This window comes from Prosopis cineraria, unplaced genomic scaffold (genome assembly GCF_029017545.1).
Source record: "Prosopis cineraria cultivar Desert tree isolate PC_DT_omini unplaced genomic scaffold, ASM2901754v1 PC6, whole genome shotgun sequence".
Classification (NCBI taxonomy): Eukaryota; Viridiplantae; Streptophyta; class Magnoliopsida; order Fabales; family Fabaceae; genus Prosopis; species Prosopis cineraria.
Window position 1 is genome coordinate 5,178,002 of NW_026555337.1, and position 19,541 is coordinate 5,197,542.

General features: G+C 33.4%; 2 protein-coding genes and 1 long non-coding RNA gene across 3 annotated transcripts; 2 read left to right on the top strand and 1 right to left on the bottom strand.

Annotated features, from left to right (window-relative positions):
- The first annotated feature begins 233 nt into the window (after positions 1-233).
- LOC129312588 (uncharacterized) lies at positions 234-1,192 on the top strand. The gene is made up of 2 exons (XR_008593629.1): positions 234-440; positions 991-1,192. It is a non-coding gene; the product is annotated as an uncharacterized LOC129312588 (long non-coding RNA).
- Positions 1,193-6,534: 5,342 nt separating this feature from the next.
- On the top strand, positions 6,535-8,047 carry LOC129314672 (STOREKEEPER protein-like). The gene has a single exon (XM_054958175.1). The coding sequence runs from the start codon at positions 6,641-6,643 to the stop codon at positions 7,778-7,780; it is 1,140 nt and encodes a 379-aa protein (XP_054814150.1). The 5' UTR covers positions 6,535-6,640; the 3' UTR covers positions 7,781-8,047.
- Positions 8,048-8,720: 673 nt separating this feature from the next.
- On the bottom strand, positions 8,721-9,790 carry LOC129314673 (protein VASCULATURE COMPLEXITY AND CONNECTIVITY-like). Its single transcript, XM_054958177.1, is given in 4 exon segments — positions 8,721-9,125; positions 9,373-9,578; positions 9,679-9,742; positions 9,744-9,790. Coding segments are annotated over 4 exon segments (480 nt in total). The 5' UTR covers positions 9,776-9,790; the 3' UTR covers positions 8,721-8,947.
- Between the last annotated feature and the right edge of the window lie 9,751 nt (positions 9,791-19,541).

The following is a 19,541-nucleotide window of genomic DNA, read 5'->3' on the forward strand; positions in this document are numbered from 1 at the left end:
TGAATTTATGTGGAATCTGAGATGTAGGGATAAACCTCTGATTATTAAATATTTATATAAGTATGAATAGGTATTTTTGAGGTTATAGAAAGGTGATTTGAGGTTTCAGATAATTTTAAAATTTTTAATTTATTTTTGGACAATTTTTAGAATATAGAAGGATAAAATTGTGATACTAGAAGTGATTTGAGGATAAAAAAAATAGTTTATTAGGGTACGAGAATTTTAGAAAAAGAATTTGAGAAGTTAAATGAGGCATAAATCTTGAATTAGTATTAATATGGATTATAGATCTAAGACTTTCTAATTCTTTAAATTAGAGTTATTTATTTTAATGTAAAATTAATATATAGTATTGTGAAATAATTATGTAGATTATATTGACAAAGATAGTGGTGAAAAAGGAGTTGTGAAGGGGAACTTGTTATTCAAGACACAAGGTAACCATTATTAATGTGTTGTGATGAGTGTGTTTGTGAATGGTTATGTGTTGACTTGTTGTTTGGAAAAACTATGAATTATTAAAAATAAATACTGTTATATACTTGTTTGAAATTATTGCCAAGTGGGTTAAAAAATTTATTTTTGTTTATCATGATGAGATATTATTGTTCGGATATATTCTTGTTTGGATATTTGAATTATGCATGACTTGTCAGGGTATTTGATGTATGGTGTTAATGGGAATTTCTGTTCGGTTAATTATTACCACGTGGTAAGCCCTCATTGGACCCAATGAGTGGCGTGTCGCTTGGTCCAACTCACCTTTGACCGGGTGATTTGGCGTCCGAGCATGGTGAAAGGAGGATATAAGGTGCAGTCATGCAAATTAAATACTTGTTCGGTTTGTTTGAAAATATTGTTCGGTTAAATGTTTTGTGTGCCCACTTAGCAATCGCATGATTAGTTACAATCGCATGCATCATTACATATTAATTTTTGGTTACTGGGACTTTTAAGTCTCATTCCCCGTGGTTAATATTTTTACAGGAGCGAGTCCGGCCGAGAAAGCACCAGAGGTGTAACTATGGTGTATGAAACACCATCTTTTACGTTGCCTCTCATTTTGTATTATGCAATGTATCTTGTGCCAACCTAGGACATTTCTTATTTTGACAACATGTAAACTCTAATCCTTTTTATTAAATACAATTATATGACCAAGAGGATTATGTTTGTCCCTCTTGATTCATGACCTGATTTAAATATCATGCCATGAGGATCATGTCTGTCCTTCATGGTTCTAATTATTTTTTTGAGATATTTTAAGACCTGTGGTATATTGTCTTGGATGTATCATGGTAGAAATTTTTCTACCATGATAAGAGTATGATAAGGGTTCAATGAAAAAAAATGATTTGTTGAATTAATAATTTGTGAAAAATCGGTTTGTAAATTTTGAGGGTGTTACATGACACAGAGAGCACATCTTTACTTTTTATTCCTCTTTCCCTGCCCAAGTAGCCAGCCATCAATTTAGACTCACTTTTAGGGTTAAAATCACCATAATTATTATATCAATTAGACCCCTCTAGTTACATGCCTTATTAACTCACTAATTAAAATAATTGGGTTGATTAATTACAGTTAATTTTCTCGTATGTTACAAGAGGATCTCGATATTTTATAATTTTTATTGATAATTTTTATCATTTTACTTGGATTTATATGATGAAATATCGATTTGAGTTACCTGAACTTTACATCAAATTTGCTACTATGGTTTACACTCAGTATTCTAAAGTCATCAAAAAATTTTGTCGTGATAATGCTTTAGAATATTATGACTCTAAATTACTTACCTTTCTTGATTCTTAAGGTACTATTTCTCAATATTCTTGATTCTGTTAGAGCATTACTCATTTCCTCTTCTTGTCCTTTTGGGGGTGAAGCAGCCTTAGCCTCTATCTTTTGTAGCAATTGACTCGTGTCTCCTATCATTGATAACATTTTCCCTTTTAAGCATCTCTATGGTTATCCTCCCAATTATAGTTTTTTAAAAGTCTTTGCTTGTGCCTGTCTTGTTCTTCTTCCATCTCATGAGACAAACAAACTTCAAGCTCATTCTCGTATTTGTTATTTTCTTAGTTATGATTTTGAGCATAAGGGTTATCATTGTTAGGTCCTCTCTCTTATCATACTTGTATTTCTTAGCATGTTGTCTTTTGGAAAAATATCAAGTTTTCATCTCTAACTGATTTATCATCGTTCTCATCTTCTTTATCTCTTATTTTTATAGATATTCCTACTAATCTTTTTCCTAATGATTTGAGTACAGGACATTGCACTCGCTCCAGATGTGCCTACTATTATACCTATTGCTCCTCCATTACAAGTCATGCTTATTGAGCCCATATCATCCATAAACTCTCGACCTAATCGTGTAAGAAAGTTTCCCTTTTACCTCAATGATTACCATTGTTTTTTCACCATTCTCTAGTTTTAGGAACCTAAATCCTTTAAGGAAGCCTCTCGTGATCCCTTTTAGCAGCAAGCTATGGATGATGAATTGCAAGCCATAGAGAAAATGCATACTTGGATCTTATTGATCTTTCTCCTTTGGTTAGGTACTGACAGGTCTACAAAAACAATACTCATTTTGATGGCTCTTTGAAGCAATGTAAAGCCCACTTGGTGGCCCAAGGATTCACTCAGGAGTATGGTGCTGACTATAAGGAAACTTTTACACCTGTTGGCTATGTGACTTCTGTTCGTAGCTTTCTAGCCATTGCTGCTATTAAGCACTGGCCTCTTTACCAAATTGATGTTAAAAATGCCTTTTTAAATTGAGATTTAGAAGAAGAAGTGTATATGAAGCCTCCATCCAGGTATCAACATTTAAAAGACAAGGTTTGTCATCTTCGTCGAGCTCTATATGAGCTCAAGCTGGCTCCACATGCATAGTTTGCTAAGTTTAGTAACGCTATAAATCAATTGGATTTTTCTTGTAGTCCTCACAACTCGGCTTTTTTTGTTTGCTCCATTACTTATGGTATTGTTTGTTGGATAATCCCAACTGTTACTATCAACTGGTTGGGGGCCTCATCTATCTTGTTGTCACCCATCTTGATATTGCTTATGCAGTTCATGTTGTCAGCCAGTTTATGTTTGAGCCTCACACAACTCATTATGTAGCAATTCTTTGAATCATTTGGTCTATCAAAGGTACTCTGTATCATGGGCTTCACTTCTCTGCTAGCTCCTTTCTTATGCTATGAGCTTACTTTGATGCTGATTGGGGTGGTGATTATGATGATCGACGATCTACGACAGGTTTTTGTATCTTCTTCGATCATTCCCTTATTTCTTAGAGAAGTAAGAAGCAGACATTAACCTCTCGCTCCAATGCTGAATTAGAATATTGTGTACTAGCAAACACTACAGCTGAGGTACTTTGGCTTCATTGGTTACTTGATGAGTTGGGAGCATCTTAGAGCTCATCCACAAATATTTATTTTGATAGTCAAGCTACAATCAAGATTGCTCACAATGACGTGTTTAATGAGTGAATCAAACATATTGAGATTGACTATCACTTTACTTGGTAGCATGTTATTCAGGGCACCATCCGACTTATTTCAATTTGAACCAAGTATCAGAGTGGACTTATTTATAAAGTCTTTTCATTCAGATTGCTTTCAGTTTTTGGTAGACAAACTTAATTGCTTTCTGTTAAGCCATCTTGAGTTTGGAGGGGGATGTTATCTAGAATATTATCCAAACATCTTCTATTGTATTGTGTATATATCTCAATTATTATTAGGAGATATTATTTGATATTATTATATTGTTATTAATCATCATTGTATTATCTATTTATTATATTATCTATTTTCTTTGCGTACATAATGTAACATTCATCTCAATAATAGATACAACATTTTTTAATCATTTTTAGTTTCTTTCTCTTATCTCTGATAGCTTTCAAAGTCGATTCAAAGAGGAGGAGGAAGAACAAAGGATCAAGAAAAGAAAGAGATGTTGTTAATAGTTTGAAAGCCACCATATCACAATGGGCACTTAAATTTGGAGAGAAGAGGGAGGATTTGATAAGGACATTTTACTCAATTTGAAGCTTTAAATTAACTAGATTTTAATTCCTATGCGACGCATGGGATAAGTAAAATTTAAAAAAAATAAAATAAAGTAAACATCAATTAAATTTTTTAAAATAGTGAGATTTAATATGTAATTCTTTTCAAGTTGTACTCTTCATCTCTCTTCTATTCTTTTTTGAAAAAAATAACACATCAAACCTTATGTTTTTAAAATAATGATGGACGTTTGGCTTAATTTAATGGTGAGATGAAATTATTACAAATATAATTGTTTAAGATTTAGAATATATAAAATATGAGTATAGGGTTCACATCGCCCCTAAGCACATAGTTCAAGGTTCAAATTATATATCAATCCTATTAATAACCATTCTTTATAATTTATTATACTCTATGATATGCTATATTTTAAAATTTATTATCCCTTGGATATAAAAAATATAAAAAAACTTGTTTTATTTTAGAAAATGTTATCCTAGCTCATATTGAAAATAAAAATGTCATCTTATTATTATTATTTGTTGGTTACCAAATGTCATCGTATTTTATTTCATAAACTGGATTAGAATATAGACAACTTATTTTGATATTATTTATTTAATAAATTTTTATCTGGTACATATTAGAAATTTAAACAATATATTTTGCTACAGAATTTATTACCATATACACCATGTGTAATTATAAATCCTTCAAAAACAATACTAGCTAATTTTTATTAAATTTAATAACTAATTTTAAAATAATATAAATGAAAACTTATTGAATTTTATAATTCATTACTCTCGTTAAAATTAAAAATTTTAATAATATATTTTATCTCAGAATTTATTTCCTCTGTACTTTGTGTATTACAAGTTATTTAAAAGTAAACAAATAAAAAAATTTTGATATCATAAACTTTTGACTTTATGGCTTATTTTATTTGGAAATCTATTACCTCGTATATATTTGGATTATAAAAAAAATTTTATTTTAAAAATTTTTAATTCAAATAGATCTTAAAAATATAACGTTAATTATACAATTTTAATCTTAAAAATGATGAATGAATAGTAGAGATGAATTTAGAGACATATTTAAATGTCTCTAGTGTATTTATCTATAAATCTGTGTCTAATTTAAACAAATCTCATATAAAGTATATGAAAATAATTAAAGATGGACTTAGAGACTTTCTTTTAAAATTTTTGTGATGGATTATAACTCATCTTTAAAATGTTATCTATTATGTATATAGAGGAGGATTGACAGACAAATTTATATGTATATTTTTAATAATTAGACAGAGATAATATTTAAATTTTGATTAGATAATTTAATAACCATAGTTTTGGCTTAGATAATTCAATCCCTTATGTTTAGGGATTTCTTTTAAATTTAGATTAGATTAGATTAGATTATGAATTGGTTTTTTAGAAAATTCAAGGTTTTTTCTTTTAATCCAACTTTTTCACTAAATAAGACTAAGTTAAATAAATGAAATATTATATTGTATATAAATCATTTTAATTGTGCTTAATCATTTGATATCTAAAATAAAGAATAAAATGAGTTTCTTAATATTTATCTTCAAGTGACCTAAGTTGTGTTTTTTAGAGTATTTTAGTCCAATTAATTCTTTTAATTAATTTTTAGTTGTAGGAAAAATACACACACATGATAGTGAATAGTTTACGTCTAGAATTAGAAATCTTTTATTCAATCCATTTCCATAATATTGATTTAATAAAAAAAATAAATAAAATCCTCACTGCACAAAAGTATTAAAAAATAATAAAGCGCCTTTCATTCTTCTCGTTCACATTCGCCAACCAATCCCAAAATCCCTGATTCCTTCTCTCTCACCCCACGGCATTTCTTTCTACTCTTTTTCAATTTATTGATTCCTTTTGCAATTAATATTTTGTTGTATTATTTGGTTCCTGATCTTATTTGGGATGTGTAATGTGTTCATCCGTTTTGTTTTTTATTTTCATTCTTGATTGTTTAACATTTTTTTTATGTTTTGGTTCTGATTTCGTGCTATGATTCTGATTCTGATAACTATATTTAATCATTATATATAATTTTTTTTCTTTAAATTCAATTTAAATTTGACCTTGTTTGCTGTTTTTTTTACCTGATTTCTTCTATTCATTTTTCTTAGTTTATTTGCTGGTAGAGGAATGAATTTTATTTTAGTTGTTGTTTTATTTCTGGAATGATCTTCAAGGGTAATTGGGGAAATATGCTGTTCAAAAACTGTAGGTATACAGTAACAGCTGATGCGCTTTACAAAATAAGTGGATAGAGAGACAAATATTACTAAAGGACCTCAATTTGTAATCTAGCCCAATTTCTTTTTGGCGAGATGAGATCTAGTCTTTTTTTTTATGGCAATTTTCTTTGGGCTGAAAGAGAAACTTTGGGCTAGGGTTTTTGCAATACTTGAAATCTGAAGTGGAGGAGAAGGGCGGAAAGTTGAAAGATTCAGCTTGAAAGATTTCAAAACCCTATAACGTTTGCAACTTTGCCTCCCTCTCTTCCCTTGGCTTCATTATTCCCGAAGCGCTTCGTCTTCGTCTGTTGGCTCCGTCGTTATGGCTCCAAAGCGGCTTCTGGAAGACCCTCCTCCTGCTTCTTCTTCAGAAGAGGAAGAAACCGAGGACGACGCTGCCGAAGAGGACGAAGAAAACGGTGATTCCGAAGGACTGGAAGACGAACAGGATGAAGACAACCATCAGAAGAAGAATCCCAAGGCTAACGCCACCCCCGTCGCCAAATCTGTAAAAACTCCACAAGATCAATCTTCGTCAGATTCCGGCGATGAATCCGGGTCGGAAACCGAGTCCGACGACTCGCAGCCCTCGCCATCAGCTTCTGCCTTCACCATCAAACCTATTGCAACTAAACCAATGAAAGAACGTGTACAGCCACAGAAAAATTCAGCAAACCGTAAGGTGACCATGTCACCAGCGAAGGCTGTCACCGGCGGCATGAAGCGCTCCAGGGAGAGCGATGACATTGAAAGGAAAGAGTCAAAGAAGAGCAAGTCATCTGATGGTCAAGATGAAGATTTGAAAAGGGGACCAGGTGTTCAACGCCTTTGGAGTGAAGACGACGAGGTTGCAGTTTTGAAGGGCATGATCGAGTATCAATCCGAGAAAGGGGCTGACCCGTGGGCTGATATGGAGGCTTTTCATGGATTTATCAAGGAAAATCTTCGCGTTGATGTGTCTAAGGACCAATTAAGGAGCAAAATCAAGAGGTTGAAGCAGAAATACCAAAGCAATGCAGAAAAGGGTAAAAATGGTGAAGCCCCTGTTCTCGGCAAGCCACATGATTACAAGCTTTTCGATCTATCCAAGAAAGTTTGGGGAGCTTCCGTCACAAATGGGGTGGATGATAGTGCTAAGAAAAAGCGAAAGCCAAGTCAGAGCGAATCCAAGAGTCCTGCTTCAGCACTACCAAATGATGAGATTATTGCTGAAGCAGAAAACCCTAATTCGACATTCTTTGATGCATTACTGGGATCGGGGAAGCTTTTGTCAGTACCGGAGGGTGCTGCCAACATTATGAAGGAAGCTCTGCCTTTGATAGGGAGTGCGAGGACCAAGGAATTGGAGAACAAGTGGAGGAAGTTGCAGGAAGATGAATGCAAATTGTACTTGAAGAAGGTCGAGTTGATTCGTGACTCTGCTAAACTGATGTTAGAAGCGATGAAATCGTCGATGTCTTAGTGTTCTAGTCATGGTAAGGTAAATCATATCGTTATATGAAATACATTTTTGCCGTCGGAGGACTTTTACGGGAAAATATGATGTGAGTTTTAATCAATCTCATGGGGATTTTTCCCTCTTCCAATCTATTTTTGATGTACGTTGATCAAATGAATATCATATTTAAATGTTTGGAATTGCCATGAACATCTTTAAAATGGCTCGACACACTGGTTATGACTTGTTTGATTCATGAATATTACAATTCACTATGAATTTTATGTTTTATTGATATTGGTATTGATAATGATGTCAAAGTGCTGAAATGTATGTCGAATGAAATTCGTGAAAAAAAAAGAAGTTAAATGAAAGTTTCCATTTGAGATTACGTCATGTCCCCCTTTCAGATTTCCCTAAACTAAAATTTAGGCAAAGCTGTTGATCTTCAGGACAATCATAGAAAAACAAATTGAGAGAAGTGAACGTTGAGATTGAGACTGAGATTGTTTAGCTGTAGTGTTCGAGACAGCCATAGAAAAGCATATTGCTTGAATGGTGCACAGTCAGTTCTATGGTTGAGGTGTGATTCCTTCATAGCCTTAGTGGATATTTATCACTCTTTTTGTGGAGTATTTATTTTCCCAGAGCACGCAAAGGGAATTAACAATCGCACGCAAAGTTTGCCTTGTGAACTGAAAGCAGTAGTATGAATTGTAAGTGACGAACCAATGTTCATGGTAGCCTTTGCTCATTGCATTGCGGAAGGATACTAGTGATGGACAAAATTTCCCTTTCGATTATTTTAAGCCATTTACTAACTACGTAAGTGTAAGATATTACAAACATGTCAAGATAAAGCGATATTACAAAGCTAACTTGGTGTTCAAGAAATTAAATTCTGAAGGAAATAAATGGGGCAAGGATGTTACTAGTAAATTCTATAGAACAAAAAGAGGGAAAAGGATCTAAAAATGAGATAGCCACTGGCAAGTTTCATATCTTAACACTGAAGGAAAGAGGGGAAAAAATCAACCAATAATATGACATGGGGAAAAAGTGTGATCATCTTCTGAAGAAAAAGAAACATTTTTGTTTTCGGAGGGCACTAGCAGCACAATAGAGAATGACACATAAGCTGAAGTGAGGGTGGCCTACAGGATGCAGATGTGATAACTGAAGTTTAAGTGACTAAGCAAAAGAGGCAGTGGCAGAAATGTAATAAGCAACAGATAGGAAGGCATGAACAAAACACAAAATCCCACCAATGGACAGAAAGTGATGATGCGACAACCCACACGACCCGTCTCGCTTGTTGTTTGACATCGTCCCTATCACCAGCATCGACAATCCAACGGCTAAGACCACCCTGTTCCATTCACAACGCCAAATCACGGCTTAGTCATCCCCCACCAGACCAAACTTTTATCAAGCACAATCTGCAGTTTTTTTAATCAATAATTTTACAGCAGCAGTTTGATCTGTGACTTCGTGGACTAACGCTGTAAGCATGTACTCGTCACCTTATTGTTGAAGATGACAACATATTTTATATTCTATTATTACTCGTTATTTTAGCATAAAGAATATACGAGAGCTTGAGAGAGAGATCATACCAGGTTAAAATGAGGGAAGCTACAGAGAGCTGCCTATTTGGGGGAGCCTTTTGAAGCTCACCTTGAGAACAGACACAGTTACAGCCATTAATCAAATTGACTATCACATGAGCTAACCCCAAAAGCAGTGCTGCACCCAAACCCAGCATGAAAGCTTGGTGACTTGGGTTCCTACATTCAAATATCCACAATCTCACGTGCTTTACCTGTTTGTTTAAAAGACAAATAAACGTCTCGCTGCTTAATTCTGAAACTAATTGAGCCAAGACAATAGCAAGCTATAACCATAAATCTATATATGCGTGCCTTATTTTGTGCAATCTCAGCCTCAATACCAAGAATTCCAGCTGCAATATCCAAGACCACGATCAAGACACAGAAAAATTCCTCCTGGACGAATCATTTATGATGAAAGGGGGAAAAAAGCGTTTTTGGGTTGCTTGCTGGTGAGTTTGAAGATGAGAGTGAGAAAACAGATAGAGGAGGGGCTATATATAAAGAATATAGAATGGAAGTGGCAGGAGATGGGTTAGATGGAGGAAAAGTTTCTTTTGTCATCAGTCTAAACTTCAATTCGCTTTTGTGTCCTTCTTCTGCTTTTTTATGTGGAGTTGGAATTTTTTGATAGGGAGCAAGGAAAGCAGGGTATAAACCAGCTCATACGATAGCATGACCATGGCGTATAGAATGGTAATTGATTTATTCATTCCTTGACTTTCAAGGTGAACTGCTAAAAATCTTTTCTGCAAACATGCTATATCCAACTTTTCTTATAAAACGTACTGAGAAACGAAACTGCATTTTTGTGAAAAAAAAGTTTCAAACCTATTTATTAATCACAAGAATGTTATGCACTGGATATACACGATGACGCAGAGTGATGAAGTATAAGTTTTCTATGCTGGCATGCAATATAATAATGATAAATAAATATTGAGGAAGGAATATGTACCCTCGGGTTTGTACTCTGAAATAAAGTTGAAAAAGGGAAAGCAGAATATGTATAATAAACGTGGAATCGCGTAACATGTAAATGTCACCAAGCTACCATGATTCTTAATCCCATACAACTTAAAATGAGATGGCCAACTTTATTTTCCCTTACGAACTGGTTTATGGATAAAATGATACCTGTAACTTCAATAAATCACGTGTCCCTCCTATTGATTGGTTTCTTTGCAACGTGACCGTTGCTTAACAGATTGTTTCCTTTTTTTTTTTTTTTGTTCTTTTGTGGAGGAGTATTTAAATAGATTGAGCTTATAAAATGTAATGAGTGATTAAATCAAATATATAGAAAATAATTTGTAAATGTAAAATCAAACATAATGCTCATTTATAACAATTTAACTTTTTTTTTAATCTCTCCTTTACATGCAATCTACAATGGGGCAGGTGGACCAAGACATCAAGAAGGAAGGCAAGAATAATTAGAGTTCTCTGCTACAAGCTAAATAAATGCTGACAGATATGAAAGTGTCGAAGCTCGACGTATGTCCTCTAGATCAACAACGTTCATGTGGAAAGATGCTCAAAATTGGAAGAGTCACAAAGGTGAAATCGAGCACCAATGTCTTCAAAGCGGGGCAACAGATCCTCTATTAAAGCCTGATTATTCCCCTTTGATTAAAAATAATAATAATCCTAATATTTCCCTCACAAGCTGCAGCATAGAGAACTCAGAATCTTCACAGTTCACCCAATTCAGAACCCATCCTGCCAGCTTCTTGTGTACTATATCTGAAGAACAGAAGCCACACTATTACTCATTCATTATATTAAAAAACTTGGACTCAGAATATCATTCTTCTCTTGCTTATAGGGTAGCAACAAAACTTGCCAATAAAGACGTCGCTCGTACCACACGAAACACAGCGACTAAAGGTAACCGGTGACAAGGAATATGTTGAAGTTACGAGACCTTACTGCACTTATCACTTATCAGATCAGATTTCCACTTTCCAGACAACATCTTTTCTTGTTCGATCGATTCCCAGGGATTGTATTCGAGGAAAATCAAACGCTCCAACTGTTTGAGCTAGAATGGATTGACTTGCAATGAATAGACAGCATGATAAAGTAGAACCTCAATTGTAAATCCCTTTTTTTTGCTTGCTCTGCTTTCAATATGTTAAATAAGAGCAACAGAATGCTGAAAACTTTACATGAGAATAAGAGCGAAAGTAAAAGGAATGAAGATTTGAATTAACAATTAATTAGAGACTCCCCGCCTTAAAAAAGAGGCAGGCAGCTCTGAAGATGGGAACTTTTATTCGTCGACCCACATGGCCTGGAATATGGCAGCTCTGTGTTTCAACCATTGAACCATTTCTCTGTCCATTGGAGACTTGTATATTACGCCATTTAACATTCGGCTGCCAAAATTTTTTTGGACAACTTTCGAATAATGTCCATATCAGCTGGTTTGGGCCAAGATGTCTGGGGCTGCTTCTAAATATCAAGCAGTAATACTAGACATTTTAGACGAGAATTCAACAATATGTGCAAGATGATCATCACCGTGCCTAGAATGGGAACTTTCTAGATTTTCCAGCATCTTCTATAGAGATGAAAGACATTAGCAAAAGGCTGCTTGATACGAAAGACATGAAGAAAATTTAGGCAATATTGGGGGTTTGTTCCTGCATTTTGCTTAAACCAGAACAAGGTTTGTGGCATTAAAATGCCACCCCAAAACACACTTACGCGAGAGTTTTTAACGGAGAGAAGAGAAGGGGGAGGGAGAGAGGAATCCTCCAATAATTTGGGGGAGGGTTGAGAGGGGACCCTCCCCTCCAACCAAACAAAGAGTTAGAATCATGGATGACATGCTTTACTGGATAAAAGGATTTGAGGAAAACACTGTATCCTTCACAGTCTGCCAAATTATTATACATCTGTTGAAGCCATCTAGTTGACAGAAAATACTTTATAAGAAGCCAGAAATTGACTTGTTACTCAGCAGAATAAACTCATATTCACAGTATCCATCACCTTATTCCTAGGTTTATACTCCCACCCTCCATCACTTTTACACAAAATTAGACTGACAATTATATTTTTTTAAAAAAATATAAACTTTTAAAAAATATTCTTCATTTAATATTTCATTTATGAAAAAAATATTAAAGAGAAAGAATATAATGAAAAAGATAATATTAAAAAAATACTATTAATAAAACTTTATTTTTATTAAAATGTATTATATTTTAAAATGCTAAATCTCTTTTAAAAGTATTTTATAATTTAAAACAGAGATAGAATATAGTTACATTAGGTGGGGGGGGGAATTTCATTATAATAACACGCCAAAATTATGCAAGTAATTAAATTAGAAAAGAAAGTTCTGATAATACTCGACTAGACACAAAACAAAAAAAAAAAAATACAGACATTTATTGATTCAATGCAAAAAAAAAAATTGTGGATTGAATTATACGAAGGTTTTGGCATATTTGTGAACACAGCATATAAATAATTGTGTAAATGATCAGCTCAGACACAATCAAAAGTTTAATGTTGATTGGGGTACTTGGAATCCAATGTTTTGGTGTATATATAATATTTCTTATTATATTTACTCAATATATTTATAATATTCACATCATTTTTATTACTTGTAATTTAGTATTTGTAAAATCTCCCTCACTTTTACCCAATGAACTCCAAATCTCAAACAATTAAAAGATTGTCTTTGACTAAGAATAACAATTTGTTAAATTTCACAAATGGGATCCTAAGTTTTCAATAATTTAAAAATATCTTGAAAGATCTTTACAATTGAATATTAGGGTTTGATAATTATGTAGAAGCATGATATCATTAAAAGAATTACTGCATTTGTGTAAAACAATGAATTTACGCAAAAACAAAAGCATGTGCCATGGCTTGTTGTAGATGCACCACAGCTCAGGCACAATGCACTGTGACGCATTACAAGCTTCATGAAAGCAAAATTTTGTTGTTATTTGATAGTACTTGGGGCAATTTTAGAAGTATCTCATTTCTCTGCCATCATTCGATTGACGTGATTTAGGTATTTATAGCTATTGGCTTTAGTTTTGAAATGTACTCACTCTACTAAACACAATTAATAAAAGAAACTCATGGTAATTAGAGGATTAGCTCAAAAAGTAATTACCAAGATTTAACCCAAAAGTAAGGGATCCCAAGTTTTCTAAGTAAAAACAAGTTAAAATCAATCAAAATCTTTCATATCAAAGTAAAAATAAGTTTAAGAAGCATGAGATACTTTAAAAGAGTGAAAGAAGTCGAAAACAGTTGAAAAAAAAACATGTGCTGTGATTCAGAGCCATACACCACGGCTCATGCATGCCGCGCCGAGGCGTGTTGCTCTCTGTGCCACGCGCTGTGGCTCAAGCACTATGCGTCGCGGCGTGTTGCATGAAATTTCTGCTGATTCTGCTATCATTTGACAGTAGAATTGGAAAAATTTTTGTGTCGCCCCGATTCTCCGTATAACGTTCGAATTACGTGATCTAAGTGTTTACTGAAAGCTTTTTACATGAACTAGCTAATGACACATGTTTCACTTTCAAAACAATTCACACTAGGAAGTTGGAACATCCAAACACATTTTAATCACTTTTCAACACTTTAACACAAAAATGGGTATCCAGAACTCTCAACAAGTGCCAAAAACTTTTCCTAACACTTGGACCATATTCAATGGACCTAAGACTACTAGTACAACATGTCACAAGTATCAAAACATCAGTATAACTAGAATTTATTCCTCAACCCCAATTTACAAAAAAATAAAAGGGGAGATAATTTACCATTGCATTTAACTCAAATCATTCAAAACATGTTCAAAACTTCATTTCTACACTTACACTAGTATGTTGGCTCTATAAACATATATATATATATATATATATCTACATGCACAAAGGCTAATGGCCCAAAATACAATTTTAACATTTTCAACAACCAAAATTCATATACCATTACACAATTAAAGTTAAATTAGAGGCATACAGTAGGAATATGCTAATTTCCTGCCTATTTAGTCCTTTACCTCTCAACACTAGAGCTATAGCCTGAAAAGTATTAAATAAGAGGGGTGGGTCTAGCCACTCAATAATCAAGGTTAAACCTACCCTATACAGTTATATATCAATTATAAAACAAATACATGCACAAGGAGATTAAATATGTAAAAATAATCCACATATATCATAATTTATCATTTCTAACTTCTTTAACTCTCACAACTAGGTGCATTGTCACCATATTCTTAGATATGTGACATGGCCCATACTCATGCGGCTTGCCACCACTTAATGCGTGTGACATGTCACCAATTGTGAGGTGTGACCTGGCCAAAGATTACAGGACTCACTCTTAGACCACGGCTTCCCCTATTCTCGAATCCCTGAAGTGTCTCATACCCTAAGCTATTCTCCTCATTAAAGCGATGAAGATAGCTAGGTTCTAGTCACTCGACAAACTATGGGATAGACTCTCAAAAAATAGTAGGACAAGGCTATAGCCCCGTGCATCGGAGGGCAGCGTAATTACCATATAAATTTTCTCTACTCCCAAATTCCTAAGCAAAGTCTTGCCACTGATCATACCATAATCATTACTCACTTGAATTTACTTTTTTGCTTTCCTTTACTCACTATTACAACAACTACATTGGGTTCACAACCTTGTGCTACCCAAGTGTGTATTCTTATCATTTTCTCAAATTCATTTCATTACTAACACACAAATATCTCTACTCATCATCACATTTATTTTTTAAAACATAAGCATTTTCACAGTAAAATCCTCTTAACTTTGCATTTTGCATTTCAAGCCAAAATAGCATTGTGCTCAATCAAATTTTTATACACTTATTGAAAACTAATATATAGTTTTATATAAAAATCAATCTCATACATGTAACATTCAACAATCAATTAACATACAACTATCCAAAGTTGAGTTTTTCCTCAATTACCTCAAACTTTTAAGAGGTCAAAGGTTTACCCCTCAATTAACTAGTTTTCAAGTTTAAATTTCCACTCTAATAGGTGACTAAGAGCCAAAACTATAATCAACCAAGTTAAATTCCATCAACATAACCAACTCAACAATTGAACCCTCAATTTCTACTTCTAAATTGACTAACCTTTACTCTATAAGAGGTAGAGCTTAACCATTGGATTTAATAATTACCTTTAGCCTCCAATAGCATTAATGAACCATTAAATCTTCATTAATGGCATTGTAACTTTCAACCACTCATAATAAATGGGATTTTTGGACATTAATGGTGCCCAATGACTCAAGACACCAAAACTTATTATATCTAGGTTTAGATACTCTAATTTACCCTCATTAACTCCATTTGAATCAACAAATTCAGACCCATAACCTATATGGACCGAAATCTCACTTCCACTATCAAACCCTAACTATAAACTCATAAATGTGGAAGAAATGGGGAGATTAATAAGTATGATACTTACCTTAGGTGTTTGTAGCCTTCAAAATACTCTCAAAGTTATCCCAAAGTAAATCCTAGCAAAACATTTGTGTGTCCCTTCTTTCTTTCTTTCCTCTTATCTTTATTTCTATCTTATTTCACATCTGATAAACTGTAGAAAATAGTGGCGCATGGCACAGAGAGGTTCTCCCTCACTAGAAATAGCTATGCTCTGTGGCAGATGATTTACGCGTCACAGCATGTGGCACAACAACTTTAACTCTTCCTTTTCTTCTCCTTTTGATACCCGAGTGGCCTGGCTCGATACCGGATCCATAACTAGGGCTGAAATAGCATCGAACATAATTATTAGACCTCTTTAGCTACACAACACTTTAACTTACTTAATTACCCTAATTAAGTTTAATTAATTAGGGAATTAAAACTCGAGATGTTACAAGTTTCATAGTCAAATTATCTCCTAGTAAAAAGTTGGATGCTCATTTCAAAATTTTCTCTTTTTCATCATTTTTCACGTAACTTGAGTGCTCAAAACTCATACCAAAAGCCAAAAGCTAAAAGCTAATGAACACTACCTATATCACATTCTATAGACTAAAACGAACCTGTGCAATGCACCACATCACTCACAATACTTATAAAACACATTTTTATTACTCAATCTCTAAATCTCAAAAATAGAAATCACATAATTTAACCATTAATCATCATAATTCACATATCATACATGATTCTTACTTATATTAGTATTTTAACTCTGCTATAGATCTCACAATCCATACACAAACACTTTAAAGCCCAAAATACATTATATAATTTAATAAAACACATAATGTAAGAAAGTCACAATTGAATTATCCCTAGTTGGCAATATCATGCAATATATACACATTAATACTCAAAAAGTAAAGGAGGCCTACTAATAGGATCTTAATTCTATGCCTCAGTTTGTTTCTCTCTGTCCTGCCCTCTAAGCTAGTTCTTGTAATATTAAAGATAGTGGGGTGAGTATAATTATTTAGTAACCAAGGTCTATCTAACTCATACTAATGCATGTCAATCAATTTAAATACAAATGGTAAAAATAATCAATTTCAAGTCATTTACACGTTCAAGAGCATAATTCAAATTCTCATTCATAGTACACATGCTCATAATTAATGATTGAAATAATACATTTTCATATAGAAACAATACTCGCCACATGATTTGTTTTACTAGGGTCACAATACGAGCAACCATGTGCCTTTTTTATTACTATATGCATGATCATACTTACCTTATATCCTTCTTATTCCTTTGACACGAAATTGTAGGCTATAACTCATTAGGATCCTCCACACACTGAGACTACCCTAGTAAAAACACACGTAAGAGGTTATCTTGTCAAGGTTTTCTAACTCATTTTTGAGTCACGATTTCCCCCATTTCTCACTCTATGAGGTGTCATTTTTCATAAACTAGTTTATTCATTGAACAAGTAGATAACTAGCTAGTTTTAAGTTTCTCGTTGAATTAATGGGATAGTTCCTCATTGAACAAATGAGATAATATAAATAATAAATTTAGACTAACCATCGAGCTCTGATGAAAGCCTTACAATGTGAATTTTAATTTCCTACTTTTCTTTCTAAGAAAACTCCCACCTCTCATGATAATATAATGCATAAATACACAATAACTCCTAGCATGGAAGTATTCACTACTCAAACATGCTTAATCATCTCATTGTACTCTATTAACAAATCACATCATTGGACTTCAAAGGAAACAAGTCATAGAACTTTATAAGACCATCAAAGTGGATTTTTCAAGCAAATCATGCCAAACTTGCGTTCTATTCAATTTCACATATTTTAATTATCAAATATGATTCAATAAATTAATTAACATATAAAAGTACAAGAAAGAATTCTCCTGATTACCTTAAACTCTTGAGAGGTCAAAAGTTTCACCCTTCAAATACTCACTCCCAATGCTTCAATGAAGCTTAAATGGTGCCAATATAATCACTCTGTAATTAATTACAATATAGTTCATCAATATCTTTTTTTGGATAATTTTTACTATTAACTCAAATACTTCTTCATTTCTAAGATTCATTCTCTTCTCATATAAGAGTATTCATAGAGTTTCTTAGCTTCCCTTCATTCACATTAACGTTATTGAGCTCTTAAATAACTATTAATAGAGCTGCATTGTCTCAACTACTTCATTAATGGTAGATTTTCATTCATTTATAACCTCTAACAACAAAAAACATATAGAGCCATAAATTCTAGGTTTAAATAGCTCAAACAACACTTATTAACTTTATTTAAGTCAATGGATTCGAATTTATACCTATATAGTTCAAAAATCATCATTTTTAACTAAACTCTAACTTCTCAACTAGAGAAAATGGAAGAGAAAGGTAGATTTAAGCTTAAGAAACTTACATCTAATGTTTAAAAGTTTTAAAATACTCTAAATGCTTCCAAACTATAAGCCCTAATAGAACTCCTTACGTTTCTTTTCTTTTCTTTGTTGTTTCTCTCTTTTTCTGCATCAAGCTTCACGTTTTTATTTTTACAAAAAAGTGACCATCAGTCGCAGCGGACGTAACATGCACCGCAGTGCATGGCACAGAGAGGCCCATCTTGGCTATTTCACTCATGGATGTTGTGGCATATGAACCGCAAGTCGTGATGCATGGCACAAAACCTCCTCCATCATATTTTCTCCCTCTTTCATATCTGGGTGATCCGACTTAACTTTGAACTCACATTTATAGTTGAAATTATAACCAGACACGTCCGTTAGACCTCTCTAACCACATTCCTCACTAATAAACTTGATCACTCTAATCAAGCTTAATTAGTTAAGCTTAAATTTTGAGGATGTTACAATATTTATATATAAAATGTCATTTGCTTTGTTTATTTTGATTTTAGATATGTGAGATCTTAAATGCAAATTATAAGACGGAATCCATTGATAAGCTGGTTTGATGCATAATTAATATTTAATCCTGTAAATCTTTAGGATTGGCTTATTTCTTTCTATCTAGTAGTATCACATCATGCGTAGAAACTTGAGACACGTATTGCCATTTATTTTCGTTTGAATATCCGATCCAAATAAATATCAAGGTAAGTTAGTAATGATCAATGGCCGGGCAAAGAGGAAACTAGTTTCTTTAATTTTAATCTATGCATGTAAAATTTGCAAGCAATTGCATAAAATATAATGCTTAATTTAATCGTAACAGAGAAAGTTAAATAAAGTGAGCACATACAGATTCTATCAGCTTCTTAATTTCGAAGCTGTAAAACTTCATGTACTAAAAATTTCAACATCATATTTACAGCTGTTCAGCCTAATCAAACAATGACGTAAAATATACAATCAAGAGATTCATGTTGTGAACAGATCCAGGAGATCAACTATGATTCAAATTAAGCTTAAAACATGTAGGGCGTGGCGGAGAACGATGAAACGTACATCTTCGGCTTCGCACTTCCCCTGAGAAACATAAAACCGAAACATCAATGACAATTCAAAAGTCAGGACAACCAAATAATTTCTTTATTGGTTAATATCACGAAACTCACTTGTCACGACATCGAGAAATACAGGCAAGGTCGGCTACTGATTTGTTTTTTCGGGTCGACTTGTTGGATTTCCCATCGACGTTGTTGTCGTGATCCTGATCCGCACTATCTTCCAC